Genomic DNA, 17,356 nt, shown 5'->3' with positions numbered 1-17,356 from the left:
CAGTTGCTCATTTGGTATATATTTCTTGATTATATTATCAATTAACTAGTAGTATAATAAGTGCTGGGAAACCAAATATAAGGGTTAAATGTATCTGATAATTACTCCAGGAACATTTAAATTTCAAACTACTGTTGTAGTCACCATTTAAGAGTAATAAAAGCCTTTATCATCTGAAATTTATATAATTTTTTTCATCTTTTTAAAAAATGTTTTTCATGTCTAAACATTATTGCGGAGCTCTAGTGGCCTAGTATCAAGAAGCTGCTCTTCAGTCCTTAAGGCACGCATTTGAGGCCACATCTACTCCATGGGAAAAGGATGGACAATCTCATCCTGCGTGATTAACTGCCTCTGAAAACCCACCAGAGGGTCAGCTATGGGTCAGTTCTAACTCTACAGTACACCATCAAACAAGCATTATTATTATTGAGATATAAGCATCTTGATTATTAATTACAACTAATGTACACAAGGGATGATGAGGCATGTTCTGTCATCCTTATTCACTTTCTAGCTTTAAGATGCATAGCAAGTGACTGAAAAGGCCATGGCTTGAATCAGGAACACCTTAGTCCTCAAAATGACATCATTGCTCTTCAACAATTTGGACAAGTCACTGACTAAAGACTTTTCCGGTACAATATGTCTCCTGATTTCCTGGCTGTTGGTACCAAGTATATTGATAGTGATCCCAGTACAATGAAGTCATGGACAGTTTCAATCTTTCCTCCATCTTTCATGATGGAGATGGCCTACTGGACTTGGGGCAATGATTTTTGCTTTCTTCACACTAAGATGCAATTCCTGTTTAAGGCTGTGAGTTCTTCAAGTCCTCCTCAGTTTCAGCAAGCAAGGTTCTATCATCTGCATAATAAAGGTTATCGATGACTTCCTCCAAATCTTAATGTCACATTCTTATTCATAGAATCTACCCTCTTGAGTAATTAGAGAAATGATACAGCTTTGATGCCTACCTTTCTTATTCCTGAACTTTGCATTATTCCCTTGCTCTGTTCACACAATAGCCTTCTCTGGTCTATGTACATGTTTTGCATTAGCACAATTAAGTATTCTGGGATTCCCATTCTTGAGAATATTCGTCAGAAATTGTTATGAACCAGACTGTCAAATGTGTTTGCATAGTCAATAAGGCACAAATATACAATCTTCTGCTCTTCTTTGGTTTCAACCAGGATCCCTATGGTATCAGCAGTGACAGCCATGGTGCCACAGCCTCCTCTACATCTTGGCAGTTCTCTGTCTATGTGTTGTTCCAATCATTTTTGAATGATTTTCAGCAGTATTTTGTTTACTATAAAAATAAAATTTTTACTTTAAAAAGATAGTAAAAGAAAATGAAATCCTAAGAACCCAATTGTAAAATAATTACATAAAATACTGTAAGGCAGATGCAAGATTTCATGAAATACAAAATATTGTTTTGAATCACTGAAAAAAAAGATAATTCTTCATTAAGAGGATATCATTTGACATGTAAGCTTTGGAAATAAAAGAGTTGAGGTAGGGAGAAAAAAAATCCCAATTGCAGGTTTTTAGAAGTTTTCAATTTCCCCCCAAATTTTTAGTCATATTTTAAAAGCAATGCAGTGCTCAAATAAATAATTTTTTAAATCCTATAAGATCAATCTGCATATTATGTTACAGACATTTTCAGCATCTACCAAAAAGAATGAAAGAATCCTGTAATTTTTAAAAAAATTATTCACAGTTTATAAAGTTATTACAGAACAACATACACAGTGAGGCTTACCTTCATTATTAAAATTTAAATACAGGAATGGGGCACAGAGTGAGTCAAGACCTGTGGTGGAGAATAGAAAAGAGCACATCTAATTAATATAATAGAGATTGGAGATGTAATTAATATAATGCAGATTGGAGATAAATATCTTAGTCAGGTCTCCATACCACCTGTAAACAGATTATGTACAAGGAGGATAACTCATGTAGTAGTGTCTTTCCTCCTCAGTAACTATGATCAGTAAAAGTCTGTGGTTAGCATAAAAATTTTCCCAATACAAATTATTGTTATTTTCCATATCCATAAGCGGTTCTACTTTGTCCTTTAAGATCACTATGAATCAGAATCAACAGTAAGACAGATGATCACTGAGTAAGGATTGAGTAAACGTGTCAGAAGGTCTGTAATATAGCACCAATTCTGACCCTAACTCTGAACTTGGTAATCATTGTAAAAATCGCCAAGCAGGCTTTCTTATCTATAAGATGGAGATTTGCATCATGAAGTTTTTTTTTTAATTATAATTTTAAAAGGTCCTGTGAAAACTATGAAGTAAAATGCGAATGTATGCCATGTTGTTTTATTAACAATAAAATTAGTTATACTGAAACAAATGTAATAATTATTAAGGAGCTGTAGCTCTCCGCTAAAAGGGACAGATGTAGTAATAGCTTCATTTTATGGTTGTTTTTGTGTACCATTTAACCAGAATAGACCAATAGCTGACCCTCCAAAGGGTTTTCAGAGGAAGTTAATCACATGGGAGGTGACTCCTCATTGTTTTCTCATTAAGTAGCTGATGACTTTTTACAGCTTTGGGTTTCCAAAACTACACCATACAACTAGGCCACCAGACCTCAATTTTATGGTTAATAAGAAACGAACAAGAGTGAAATACAATTTAAAACAACATATTAAAAAATAAAACTGGGTAGAATAGGTAATTCATTCATTCATGACTTTACCAAAAACCACAACAATAATGATAAAATAAAAAATATAATAAAGAGAGCGAAAATAAATAAGGGGTGTTAGATGATAATGATGATACTAAACATAAACTGATAAATCACTAAATCTTGAGAATTTCTACTATCCAAATGTTACTTATAGCATAAAATTGTTTTAGTAGGTCTTTAAAAGTAATATAATTACCAACAGAATTTACAACAGCACCAAAACCCTTTATACTTTCCTAACCAATAGAGCTCTAGTGGACTAGTAATAAGAAGCTGAGCTGCAATCCTCAAAGCACCGACTGCTCTGTAGGAGAATGGGCACTATCCTATCATGCAATTTGTTGCCTCTGAATATCATGGAGGGTCAACTAGGGGTTGGTTCCCAAGTTTGTTTGACTTGACAGCAAACAACAATATGAGAGTTCAAGAGGCCTATTGGGAAAGAGGTTGTGCCACCAATCCAAAGACATGTAGTTCAAATCTACCAGCTGATCCATAAGAAAAAAATGGACAATTTTCTCCTGTGTGATGTATAGACTGATAAAACCCACTGGAGGATCAACTATGAGTCTGCTCTAACTCGACAGTACATAACAACAACAAAACAATCAACATTATGGTAAGATTCCCAATCCAATAATATGCAGTTAAAAAGTTTTATATAATCCTGTCTCCAATGGCCCCCTCCTCAAAGAAAGAATTACTGCTTTAGAATTTACGTTTCTCAAATCCAGAAATGTTTTAACTTCCAAAGATGTAAGTCACAAAACATTTATTTAGGCAACCTCCTCTGATGTGATTAACTGCCTCTGAAAACCCGCTAGAGGGTCAGCTTGGGTTGGTTCTGACTTGACAATATACAACAACAATGCAAGAATCTTAATAACGAGGAAGGGAAAAGTTACCTTGCCAATACACAAGATCAGGATGAGATACCACCCAGGCTTTTAATACACGCCTAAATTTGGCATGTCCTTCCGGTGATGATAACAATTCATCATATTGATGACAGCGTGGGATATCCACTTCAATCTGTGAAATATAAAAATAATATGGTGGAAATTTAACAGAGTGATGGCGTAAAATGCCCAAGATAAAGGCACTGTTATGAATTTCAAAACAGATTACCTTCATAATTCCAGTACCTAAAGATTTTTAATTTTTTATTAGTTCCCCAAAACATCAAAGAATTGTTATGTATAATTAAATAGAATAAACATTATTTCAGTCTTCCAAAAAGGTATGTATTATTATTACTGTTGTTAGGTGCTGTCAACTCATTTCCAAGTAAGTGTCTCTATGTATAATACAACAGAAAAAAAAACACCCTGGCTAATTCTGTGCCAACTTCACAGTATCTGCTGTGTTTAAACCCACTGTTGAAGGCTATATCAATCTGTCTCACTGAGGGTGTTTGGTTGTTTTTTTTTTGCTGTCTTCTTTACCATGCATTATATTGTTATCCAGGGAGTAGCCTCTCCTATACATGCCCAAAATATGTGAGACTAAAGTCTCAGCTGCTTTTCTTTTAAGAAGCATAATTTTAAGTAATATCTTCCTTTACAACTAATCTAAATACAGGACAGATTCTATAGATTAAATAATTAAATTATTTTTAAAAAGTTAATTGACCCTAATTTCTATATGTATATTTCTGAGTGTATAGGCACCTACACACACACACACACTCTCATACACAAGTAAAAGAGAGTCAAATAAATACAAAATTTCCTCATGCCTTTCTATAATTTGACAACTTAGCAGAAGTGTCTTTGATGCTTGAGAAAATCTAAAGCTTACCTGTCTGTCTGTAGGAATAGGAGTATCTTTATCAATTGCATCATACTTAGCATGAATGGCACCCTATTAAAAAAACACACAAAAGATATAATAATTAAAATCCTTAATAACATAACTATTTATTATACACATTTGTATTTAAAAATATACACTCAAATCAATAGGCCCATTCAAATTCATTCTATGATACATTCAAATTGCCATTTACCTGAGTAAGATATTTGATTTATATATAACATAAGACAAGTGAGTTGGGATGCGACACTGGCTAATAAATGTTTAGTAAGCCTCTTATCACTATAATATAACATAGTCTTGTGGTTTTAGTCTTTGTTATCTCTCTCACACATAGTAACTGCTAAGAAGAAGCAGAAATATTATTTTACTTTTTTGAAAGGAGTGCTTTAGCACAAGAAATTTACCTTTTAAAGCCAATTATGAAAGCAAAAATAGAAAGTGACTTTAGGAATACTCCTGAACTGTTTAGCATTATATGGCATTACAACAGTAGGTATTTTTTTATAAAGTAGCCAACCAAATGGAAAGACATTTTAAGATTTTCAGCAAGGGAATCAGAAAGGAATAATGAGAATTCCATCAACAGAAGGTTGGAAAACATTAAAAATAGCTGGAGGAACAGAAAAGAATGGGTGAGAGATAGCTATAAGATATATGTGTGTGTAGGATGGATGGTGAAGAGAGTGAAATTGTTTACAGCTGCAGTTTGCTAGGCTCTACAGTCAACACTCTTGGCACCAACAGCCAGGAAATTAAAAGATGTATTGCCATGGGAAAGTCTGCTGTTAGGGACCTCTCCAAAGTACTGAAGAGCAATGGTGTCTCTCTGGAGACTAAGGTGCGTCTGATACAGGCCATGGTCTTTGCAATCACTTGTTATGCATCAGAGAGTTGGACAATGACCAAGGAGGATAGAAGGAGAATTGATGCATTTGAGCTGTGGTGCTGGAGAAGAGTATTGAGGGCAGCATGGACTGCTAGGAAAACAAACAGATCCATCCTGGAAAGGGTTAAACCAGGCTACTCCTTGGAGGCAAGGATTCTGACCCTTCGTCTAAAATACTTTGGACATGTTGTAAGGAGGGACCGGTCCTTGGAGAGGGCCATCATGCTTGGGAGAGTGGAGGGACAGCGCAGGAGGGGAAGGCCCTCTATGAGATGGATTGATTCAGTGAGTGGGGTAATCAGGATAGGTGTGTCAGAGGCAGTGTGATTGGCACAGGACAGAACAGAGTTTAGGGCTGTTGTACATAGGGTCACTATGAGTCACAAGTGACTCGACGGCACATAATAACAACAACAACAACATATATATCATAGAAAGAAGGTAAAATAACCAAAACAAAAATTAAAACTAAACAAAAAATACCCAACAACAACTGGCAGGCAATGAAAAATCTGTGAAAGAATTGGTCTATTATCTTGTCTATGCTACCAAACTTATTTAATGTTATTTCCCTATTAGTACTATAAACTACTTCTAAAAATTCTGTATCTCTTTTCCTTTCTATACAGTATTACAGAAGACTAAGTGGCCATCTCTGCTGGCAGCATAGTCCAGGTGGCCTAACTGTACTAACAGCCAACATACGCAACATATTATGTTTGTGATTTTGACAAGACAGAAACTGGAATGGAAGATCTTTACAAATTAAGACATGTTGTTCTTATGAGCCACTGAGCCAGATCGACTCATAGTTAATCCTTGATTGGGTTTTAAGAAGCAGTAAATCACACAAGAGGAGATTTCCTATCTTTTCTCCCATAGAGAAGATGGCAGATTTGAACTGTGTGTCTTTAGGTTGAAATCGTAACTCCTTACCCATTAGGCCAGCAGAGCTGATATTAAGTCATAACCAATTTAAAATAGGTATTTTATTTCTAAATAGGCATACTTTACATTAAGCCTGCAGAATTTTAATAGATATTTAAAAACATTAAACAACACAAATCTAACAAATTCAATGGTATTTTTCTATTTTATTGCAATATATTCTTTTCCATTCATCCCACCCTACTCTATTTTCTATTCATTTACTTAACAATTAGAAAGATTCAGAGTGTTCATATTTTTCTGTGTAGTTTTTGATAACTAGAAAACATGTATTAGAAAAGCACTATCCATCTTCATATTTTACTTGGCATTAATGATCAGCTTTGTCATTTTCTCATTTTTCCTTACCTCAACTCCGAGAAGAGCAGCCCAGGTTAAACCTCTCAGAAGAGGAGGAATGTCAACTCTTGCTTCTTTCCATATTTGATTCTTTTTATATGGATAAGCCTAGAATATGGGGAAAGATATTAAAATATCCCTTGAATTACCAAATATTATCTTTGTATCTGGACAGTTCTAACATTTATGTCAAGTAAGTTCTGTAAGGTCAACTCTAATTGAATACCACCATATGTACTACAGATTAAAATCTTGCCCAATCCTGTCCCATCTTCACAATCTCCCCTTTGCTTCAGCCTATTGTTACAGACACTGTGTCAATCCATTTCATTGGCGCTCTTCCTCTCTTTCACTGATTTGATTTTTCAAACATGATGTCCTTTTCCAAGGAATGCTTCCTTCTGACAATATGCCCAACATATATGAGATAAGGTCTCCCCATCCCCATCTGGGGGCACCTTATTTGCACTTCTTCCAAAACAGTTTTGTTTGTTCCTGTTGCTGTCCATGATATATTCAATATGCTTCACCAACACTACAATTCAAAGGCATCCCTTCTTTACTCTTCCTTATTCAGCTTTCATGTGAATAGGAAGTAACTGAAAACACTAGTGCTTGGGTAGATGCACGTCTATCTAGAAAATCCTTGTTCTTTAGTACTTTAAGGAACTCTTTGACAGTAAATTTGCACAACACAGTATGTAGTGTGATTTTTCTTGACTGTTCTTTCTGCAATTCATGATTGTGGATCAAAGTGAAAGGTAAACCTTCACAGTCTATGGGTATAGTCTCCAGTAGTTTGAATCTACCAATCACTCTAGTGGAGAAAGATAGTGATCTTTGGCCTCAGAAACCGGATGGTGACTTGCAATTAATTAGAACTGGTTTCCAGTAATATAGGAGCTGGTTTTTCACATTCTCTTCTTCTTATGCTGTGGGAGAATTATGAATGAATCATCTGGGGGATCAGGCACCTTCATGGCACAAAGATTCCGTCTTTGGCTGCTAATGGCGAAATAATCAGTTTTAACTCAGCCATGACTCTATGGGAGAAAGACCTGATGATCTTCTATTGCATAGTGTTACTCTGTCACACAGTTGTAATTGGGTTGAAATCAACTCCATAGTACCTAACAATAATAACAGACCCTTGCATATACATTTGTTCATGTTCTGACCAACTCTTTTGGATAGATTTACAGAAAAGCATTAGTAGTACAAAGAATGCAGGCATCATAAAATTCTTAATATATATACCTTTAAATTGCTATACAGAATGTTTTACTCAATTTACACTTTTCATAACATAATGAGCATTCTGATCTCAATGAACGTATGTGTACTTTTTTATTCATAGGTATACATAGAAATGCTATTATAATTTGTTTCCTTCTTTCATTCCTAGCAAGAATGAACATTTTTAACTATTTGTAACTATATTTCTAATATATGTTTTACCTATTAACCTTTTTCAGTTTTGGTGTTTTGACTTAATGATTTGTTGTTTTTTACTTTTTCTTTGACTTAATTTGTAAGTGTTCTTTTTCTGTCATAATTTTATAAATACATTCTCATACTTTATTTTCTTTTGTGTATATAATAAAATTTATCATTTTTAATTAATCAATAAAAGTAGATCATTAGATATAGTGTTCTCATGACTCCATGAATCTCTAAGAATTAACAATGAAACAAAAAGAAAGCACTGTATATGGACTATTATAACACTCTACCTTTAGAAGTCGGTCAAAGAGAATAATTCTGTTTAGCTGGTATTCTGTGTCCCTCTCTCGAATGATTAAAGGAAGAGTGGCAGCTGCAGATAATTCATTATTGCTGTTTGAATGAGGTAAATTAGACTGGCTATAAAAGAGAAACAAAAGCAGGAAAATTAACACAAATGACAATATTTTAACAAAACAACTATCTAAATCTAGATGGTTGTGTCCTAGTAAGGAAATATTCTTTAGATAGATAGATAGATAGATAGACAGGCAGACATATATAGATACAATTTTCTTAACAATCTAATGAAAAGAAATATAAGCATAAAAGGAAACTATACTCACTCATCTTCAAGTAACGGGTAAAATGCTTCTCCACCGACATCTTTTAATCTCTGTGAATTTCAGAAGAAAACATCTATGTTTAAATATCTGAGGAAGTAACATTAACCAGCATTTCAAATATAAAAGTCATGAATTTACAAAGATAGTGCGAACAGGATCTATCAAAGTACCTAACAGTAGCTAACAAAGATGGTGAGAATTTGAATTTGAATTTGCTGTCATATGTGGGCAAGTGTTCCATGCTGTTATTGAAACATTTTAACTGTAAAGAAAAGCTTTGTTCTTCCCTGCCTCTAGGTATCTCTCACAAATGTTAGATACCTAATATATTTATTTTGGCAAATTTAATCCAGAATTAGTAATATAAAATAAAATTTACTGAAGTTATTCAAGATATATTATAAACAAACCAAATAAAGGTATTACTTACAAAGAGGGGAGCTGTTGTAGCGTAGTCCATAGTGAGTTGTCTGCTAACCAGAGGTGGAGAGAGGCTCTCTTGTGGTCCAACTCCACCAATAGCTCCATGAGAGACAGATGGACAATCTCTGGTGCAATTCATAGCCTCAGAAAACCCACGGGTAAGTCAGCTATGAGTTGACTCTGACTCAATGCCAATGAGTTTATGTTCCTTTTAGTTTGTTTATACATATGCATTGATATAAAGTCCAAATTAGATTTATACTGGCTTTGATTTTAATATAAACTAATAAAAAATTGATAGTAAAAAGAACGAAAAATAATTTCTTAGAAGCATATTCTGAATACGTGTACTCAAATAATTGAGAAGTCTACTACCAAAATACAGCTCTTTCTCTTTTCTTTAGAAAGTCAGGTTATTTCAGATGAAAACACAGAATGAAGTGAGAATTTTAGGTATTCTTGAAAAACTTAGTGGGTCAGGCAGTAGCAAAGTAAGATTTTAGTCACATCCTAAGCAAGGTGATTAACATTAATGCCTTCTTGCCTGCAGTGCTCTGCTGTTCAGTTCAACTTCCAGTTTGAAGGCAGAGTATTGTTCCAGTGGGGATTGAAGAGACTGACGTTCTCTGTGTAGTCTGCACTGATCCTCTCTTGATTAGAATTATTGTGTACTCTTTCATGTGAGCTGTTTCCAGAATTTCAAAAGCTAAAGAAGCATCTTTTACCTAACACTGAGAATCTGGAAATACTAGATATATGCCTGAATTTTGTCCAAAAACCAAAGTGCTATGCACATATTCCTCTCTGCCCTTAAATGGTCAAGTACTTATTTCAGGAACTAAAATTTTAAGTAGATCAATAATATTCTTCCATGTTTTAAAAAATTACTAATACATATATGTTTAAGAGTTTATGTTACTGGATGGTATAACTATAGGTGTTACTTTATTGGATGGTATAACCATCATATGTATACTTCATGATCTTTTCAAATTAAAAAAAAAATCCAAAATAAGGTTAAATACAAGGTGAACATATTTACACTGAAAATCCACTAGAGGGTCGGCTATGTAAGTTGGTTCTGACTTGATGATATATAAGAACAGCATATTATTCAAGGGATCCAAAATGGTACAATGGCTAAATTCTCAGTTGGTACTGGAAGGTCAGCAACTGACTTTCAGCAGACAGTCTGTAGTAGGAAAAGACCTGGCCAACTACCCTAGAACCTAAGTGATCTATCTTCTTTGTCCTATAGTGTTGCTCTGAGTCCGAGTTGACTGGATGGCATACAATAACGTATTTTTAAATACTGGAAATGAAAAACATATGAACAAGAGGCTGACCCATGCCCTGTTTTGCATGATCTCTGATATGCCTGAGCCTGTAGTCAGTCACTGATGCAATCCATCTTGTTTGTTAAGGGACTTCTTCTTTTCACTAACCTTCTACCTGTCAAGCATGACATTTTTTTCCAACGACTGGTCAATCTTGACAATATGTCCAAAGTGAGATGAGGTGTTACCATCCTTCCCTCTAAGAGCACACTGGTTTAATTTCCTTCAAGACAGACTTACTTATTTGCTTTTTTCTTTTTTTTTTCCAATCCATGGTATATTCAGTATTCTTTGCTAACACAGAAATTCTAAGGCTTTGATTTTTCTGTTATTCTCATTCACTGTTCAACTTTCAGATAAAAAGGAAGCAACTGAAAGTAGCATAGCTTAGATAAGATCCACCTTACTCTTTATTGTTAAGCATGAGTGTCTGCTGTTAGGTGTTGTCAAGTCAGCTGTGACTTAGAATGATCTTATGTACAACAAAACAAAATCCTGCTTAATCCTGCATGATTATCATATTCTTTGTGATTCTTTAAACCTAATGAAGTGGTCACAGTGTCAATCTATTTAGGGGGAAGGTCTTCTTTTTGCTCTATTTTAAAAATAAAGCATAGGGTGTTGTTTTTTTAGGAATTGGTCCCTTCTGATAATGCACCTACCCATGAGTGTTAATGTTACTTACTGTGTGATTCTGTCTCATTCAGGGTCTCCCTCTCCTGCATGGTCCCTCTACCCTTCGAAGCATGATGCTCTCCAAAGACTGGTCCCTCCTGGCAACATGTCCAAAGTACGTGAGACAGAGCTTCACAATACTTACTTCAAGGAGCAACTTGGTTATAACCTCTCCAAGAGAGATTCGTTTGTTCTCCTGCTGTTCCATGGTATGTTCAATATTCTTCTCTAGCATCACAACTCAAAGGCTTCAATTCTTCTGTCTAATCCGACTTAGTCATTGTCTAGATCTCTGACACCTAACAAGGAGTTGCAAAGGCCATGGCTCTAAACTGACATCATTGTTCTTCAGCACTCTGGAGAGGTCCCTGACAACAGATTTTCCCAATGCAATTAGTCTTTTGGTTTCCTGACAGCTGGTGCCAAGCATGTTGACTGTGGCACTTAGCAAGGTGAAATTTTTAGCAATATCAACTTCTTTTCCATCTGTCATGGTACTGCCAATTGGCTCAGTGGTGAGAATCTTTTTCTTCTTGATACTGAGCTGCAATCCACATTGAGGACAGCAGTTCTGCAGCATCTTCAGGCCCTTTTCAGTTTCAGTGAGCAAGACTGTATCATCTGTATAACACAGGTTGTTGATGAGTCTTCCACTCTTCTTGATATTGTTCCTGGTAGAGTCCAGGAGAATAATATGTTGCAAAGGTAGATTCCTGATTTTGAACCATGCAGTGTTTCCTTGCTATGTTCTGAGGACTGCTTTCTGGTCCAGATACAGGTTTGACATTAGCACAGTCAGGTGTTCTGGGATTCCCATTCTTCTCAATGTAAGCAACAATTTGTTGTGAATCATGCAGATGCCTTTGCATAGTCAATGAAACACTGAACCTTTTACTATATATCAAAGAGGGTACTGTATTCCCAATTAAAAGATCAGTTGTTCAAACCCACCAGCCACTCCATGAGAGAAAGATGTCAACAAAGAAAAATGTCTCAACAAAGAAAGATGTCTCAAAGATGAGTTTACAGATTATCACTTTGGAAATACTTTGTTAAGTTCTACACTGTCCTATATGGTTGCTGAGTCAGAATTCACTTGATGGCAATGAGTAAAGTTTACTACATATTAGACACTATGTTAAGCATTGTGAACTGCATCAGTGAGTAAAGCTTATAATTCTAGCCTTTATGATTATTAATTAATTTATAGTGAGTCAAATATGAGAAAAGAAAATCATAGATATATTGAAGTATTAGGAAAGTAATGGTACAATTAAGATCATGAAAAGATACTATCAAAAAGTAAAAAATACACAGATTAGAAAATATACAAGTCCAACAAAGTTTCAATATCCAAAATATATTTTTTTAAAGCCATCAAATAAGAAATAGTCTGACAGAAAAGGTGGCAAAAGGTATAGACAAGCAATTTATAGAATAAGGAACAGATGGAAAATAAATTTGTGAAAAGGCTCATGTCTTGATCGCTGTAGAGGTGAGCACAACTCAGAGCAACTCTATGAACAAAAGGCCTGAGGCCTTCCTATATCTATTGTCATTTATCAAATTTTATAGAGCTTCTTGAGGCACATTGTTTAGGAAGTAGATGAACAATAATGAGGGAATCAAAAATTAATATTACAGCAAAATACCATTTTATATTTATTTCCTTCTTCTTTATTTAAACTCGATAATTCCCATTATTGGAGAATAGAAATCTGTAACTAATGATAATGTATACATGAATCGATAAAATTACTCTGGTGCACAAGCAGACAATATCTACAAAGATGCTAGAATCCAGCAATTCTAATGCTTAGTGCATGTATATACATATACATACATACATACATATATATATGTACAAATATGGACAGCCATACACACACAGACATAAAAGAGAACAGAAGGTGAAAGATAAAAGAAGATATGAAGTAAATTTGGTGAAATACTGTTCTTACATTTCTCAGCTGGCACAATGACAATGTCACAGTTGTATCATCTAACAGTGAACTTCGATCTCGACCTTGCCCAAAACTCTCACCATCTTCAAAGAGCAAGCTAAAAAAGATCAAAAAGTTATCATCAGACTAAAAAAGATCAAAAAAGTTATTCTTTTAAGTACAAAAGAAAATCCCTTTTGTTGTTTCTTGTAGAAAATAAAATTAAGTCTGTTATCAATCTCTTAATTAAAGAAAAAAATTCAGATTAAATTCCCACAGTGTATTATCACTCTTTTCAATACTTCTTTGAGATGATTGTTTCCATTCATCCTTCCATCCACCTTACTACCTTTGGAGTTTTAGCCTAATGTTGTTACTAGGGTCTTTCTTGGCTGACTGTGCTAAGGACTGAGTACTTCCTGGCGTTACAGTTCACATTATATACTTATCCACTGTTTGTATGCAAGTTGTGCCCCCGAGGACTGTTCAGCTGGAGACTCAAAGAACAGCTAAGGGTCATAATCTTGGAGGTTTCATTAGTCTCCATAAGATCAATAAGCCTGGTCATTTTGATTTTGAGGTTTGTTTTTCAGGACCCTTTATTGTGGTTGCTGGGCACCCTTACAGAGATGTTAGCAGTGGTAGCTGGTCACCATCTAGTTCTATTGTGTTTGGGTAATGGAAGTTGAAGGTCCAGAGATCTGTTAGTAATGTGGACTAATCTTTTCCATGTGTTTTTAACCTTCTTCACTTTTCTTTGCTTCTAACAGGGAAAAAAAAACAGTGGCTGCATCTTTGATGGCCACTTAATCCTCAGGCACTACTTACTAATTTACAGTATAGAACATTGTTTTGTGCACTATACTTATTGATATTGCTGTTCCCTGAGACTATGTTTCTGAGGCCTCATGAACAGCACTCATCCCTTCAGTGTGCTTAGTTATGATTAAGAAATTTATTAATTAGGTATTTATACATTGCTTATGTAAATTTATGGTATGGATATAGTACACAAAATGAAAGCATTTTATATATAAAAATGCAACTCACTATTCTTTGTTCATAGAGGTTCTTTGTTAACATTACTCTGATTCTATTGAACTATGCTGCTGAGGAAGTTCATACATAGAAATTTTTAGAAGAAAAAGAAAGAAAAAATAATGGAGAGTAAACTCTCATGAGAAAAAATATAGAATAACAAATACATGGAATTTATGTTAAATTTCAGAGATTACTTCTGAGAATCTATAGGTTTCAAACAATATTCTATTAAAATTTTCATAATTTTATTTCCTATTTAGTTCACTGTGCAAAATATATAATTGAAGGTAAAATTTAAAAGTCAAGTTCAAAGGGAAAAATTGGTGGCATATCCAAAAATTTAACATAAAAAGAAGAATAAATTATTAATAAATGATGCTATAGCTACAGCAATGATGTAACTCTGGAGATTAAGGTGTGCCTCATACAGGCCATGGTATTTGCAATCAGTTGCTATGCATCAGAGAGTTGGACAATGACTAGGGATAACAGAAGGAGAATTGATGCCTTTGAGCTGTGGTGTTGGAGAAGAGTATTGAATATACCCTGGACTGCTAAGAAAATGATAGGTTCATCCTAGAAAGGGTTAAACCAGGCTGCTCCTTGGAAGCAAAGATTCTGAAGCTACATCTGACATGCTTTGGATATGTTACAAGGAGGGATCAATCCTTGGAGAAGGATGTCATGCTCAGGAGGGTGGAGGAACAGCACAGGAGAAGAAGACCCTCTATGAGGTGGATTGATTCAGTGACTGGAGTAATCAGGGTGGGTGTGTCGGAGACAGTGAGATTGGTTATGAGTTGCAGGAGACTCGATGACACATAACAACAACAACAATAACAACAACATCATAGTTATTTACAATGATCAGACCAGGGAGGAAATGGGAAAAGTGCTATTACATTGAGTGGAGTGTAAGTAATGTGACAAAACATGTACAAATTATTGAAAGAAAAACTAATTTGCTTTTTTAACTGTCATCTGAACTACAGTTAAAAGTTCAAATAAAATAATAACTTCAAAACACTGGTTAAAATGCAAGAAATTCAGGTTTATATCTTTATGAATAAAGATAAATAGCAATGGTATAGTATTACAGTATAAACTTTGGACATTGGGAAGTACAGTTTTCAACTTCCAGTTTAATTCATAGCATGACATTCTCTTCTTTAGATCTATAAATTTCTTATCAATAATGATTTAGGACAGTGATAATCTCTATAGCATGAAATCATGTCAATTTATATTTACAAATATATCTTAAAACAGAAAATAATTGTCTTAGGAATATCAGTTTATTTTTTCAAACATTACTCTCTAACAAACTTGTATGTTAAATACATCTATTCAAGAATTCTTGCAAAATGTTCCAAAATAATTTTAGTTAAATATAAAATAAGCAAGGTTTTAAAAAAATTTAATATTTATTAAAAATAATGAAATGTTATAAAGGAATTCTGCAATTGAAAATTCTGATCAAGAATATGTCCAAATGTATCCACGATCATTTAGGAAATGCTTACACAAAAACAATATCAAAGTTTGTTTTCTTTTTAAACACTACTATCACTTTTTTTTTAATATGCAAGGTAATTTTTCTTTTCTTACTTAGGGAGTGTACAAATAGGTGGTTTGGATCGAATGATTTCCTTGTTGACAAGCTCTTTCTCCAAGTCACCCCCAGCCAAACACCAAAGGTAATATACTTCGTCAATAGATCTTTCAGCGAGATAATCACTATTGATATCTATTAGCAAAAAAAGAAAAAAGAATAGTTTTCAGATTTTGTTTTAAATTAAAAAAATCAACAGATAATATAGGAAAAAAACCCCAAAGAATATGGAAAAATTACTTTTAGAATATGCATATAATAAATTTCAATGAACCTGAGGTGTTTATATATTGAATGGATATTCACTTTCTTTAGGAAAAAAAGGAAAGTTTTGTTATATTAAAGTATAAAACTATTAACATAAATGGAGATACTATCACAGTTGGATCCTCAATCAATACAATTTGTACCAGCAGTCAGGAGATCAGGAGATATACTGCACTGGGAAAGTCTGCAGTTGGGTATTCCTACAAATTATTGAGAAGCAATGATTTATGTTTGAAGACTAAGGTTTACTTGATTCAGGCCATGATTTTTTCAGTTACTTGCTATGCATCCGAAAGTTGGGCAATGAATAAAGATGACAGGAGAAGAACTGATGCCTTTAAGTTGTGATGCTGAAGAAGAGCACTGAACATCCCATGGACTGCCAAGACAACAAACATACAAATATGTCTTGGAGAAAGTGCAGCCAGAGTGTTCCATGCAAGCAAATATGATAAAGCTACTTCTCATATATTTTGAGCACGTTGCTAGGTAGGAGAGGTTGTTCATTGGAGAAATTTATCAGGCTTGGGAAGGGGGAGAAATGTCAAAAGACAGATAGACCTTCAACCAGGTGGACTGACAAAGTGACTGTAGCAATGAGCTTGAGTCTGTCAGAGATTGTGAGGATGGCACAGGATAGATAGTACAGGGTTCAAGTCTGTTGTTTAAAGGGTCGCTATGAATCATACTTGAATTGATGTCCCCTAAAAGCAACAATAATATGCTTTCCATTGGGATTAATGGGCATTTAGAACACAGGAGATAAAAATCACGATCTTCACAAAAAAACTACTGCTGTTCAGACAAATCCAATTAGCAAACCTATTGGACAAATTCAACCTGCTTCCCAGGATTTCCAAGGCATAAATCATATTTTAAAAAGTATTTTTATATGGATTTGTATAAAAATAATATACACTGTGTTTCACACATACCTTCATTTACATTGTGTTTCACACAATCACTCATATATACTGTGATTTATAAAATTAATCAACTTTGATTTATACCTACTATTACCCTATCTTTTCATGTCCCCTTTGAATCTTCAGTAATTCCTTAATCTTTCCATGCCCCCTCTAAACTCTGTTATCATAGTTATTTCCCCTTCTACCAGTTTACATTCACTTGACTCCTCTTTTCCCCTTTTGGACTTTTAAACATATCTTACTAGTTGTTTAATTTTTTTACAATAATGGTCTTATGCAATATTTGCCCTTATGAGACTGAGTTAATTCACTCAGCATTGTGCTCCTTAGACTCTCTCATATTAT

General features: G+C 34.4%; 1 protein-coding gene across 3 annotated transcripts in view; it reads right to left on the bottom strand.

Moving 5' to 3' along the window:
• TBCK (TBC1 domain containing kinase) overlaps positions 1–17,356 on the bottom strand; it is a 258,846-nt gene that overhangs the window by 147,569 nt on the left and 93,921 nt on the right. For all 3 annotated transcript variants that reach the window (XM_006881109.1, XM_006881111.1, XM_006881110.1), the window contains 8 exons: positions 15,812–15,950; positions 13,181–13,280; positions 8,785–8,834; positions 8,449–8,578; positions 6,725–6,823; positions 4,525–4,587; positions 3,630–3,756; positions 1,775–1,825 (listed from right to left, as the gene is read on the bottom strand). In XM_006881109.1, the coding sequence (XP_006881171.1) occupies positions 1,775–1,825; positions 3,630–3,756; positions 4,525–4,587; positions 6,725–6,823; positions 8,449–8,578; positions 8,785–8,834; positions 13,181–13,280; positions 15,812–15,950 (759 nt within the window). The remainder of the gene's footprint in view (positions 1–1,774; positions 1,826–3,629; positions 3,757–4,524; positions 4,588–6,724; positions 6,824–8,448; positions 8,579–8,784; positions 8,835–13,180; positions 13,281–15,811; positions 15,951–17,356) is intronic.

This window comes from Elephantulus edwardii, unplaced genomic scaffold (genome assembly GCF_000299155.1).
Source record: "Elephantulus edwardii isolate Elephantulus edwardi_28Jun2011 unplaced genomic scaffold, EleEdw1.0 scaffold00012, whole genome shotgun sequence".
NCBI classification, from domain to species: Eukaryota; Metazoa; Chordata; class Mammalia; order Macroscelidea; family Macroscelididae; genus Elephantulus; species Elephantulus edwardii.
Note: the sequence above shows the minus strand (reverse complement) of the source record. Positions and strands in the feature narration are given on the sequence as shown.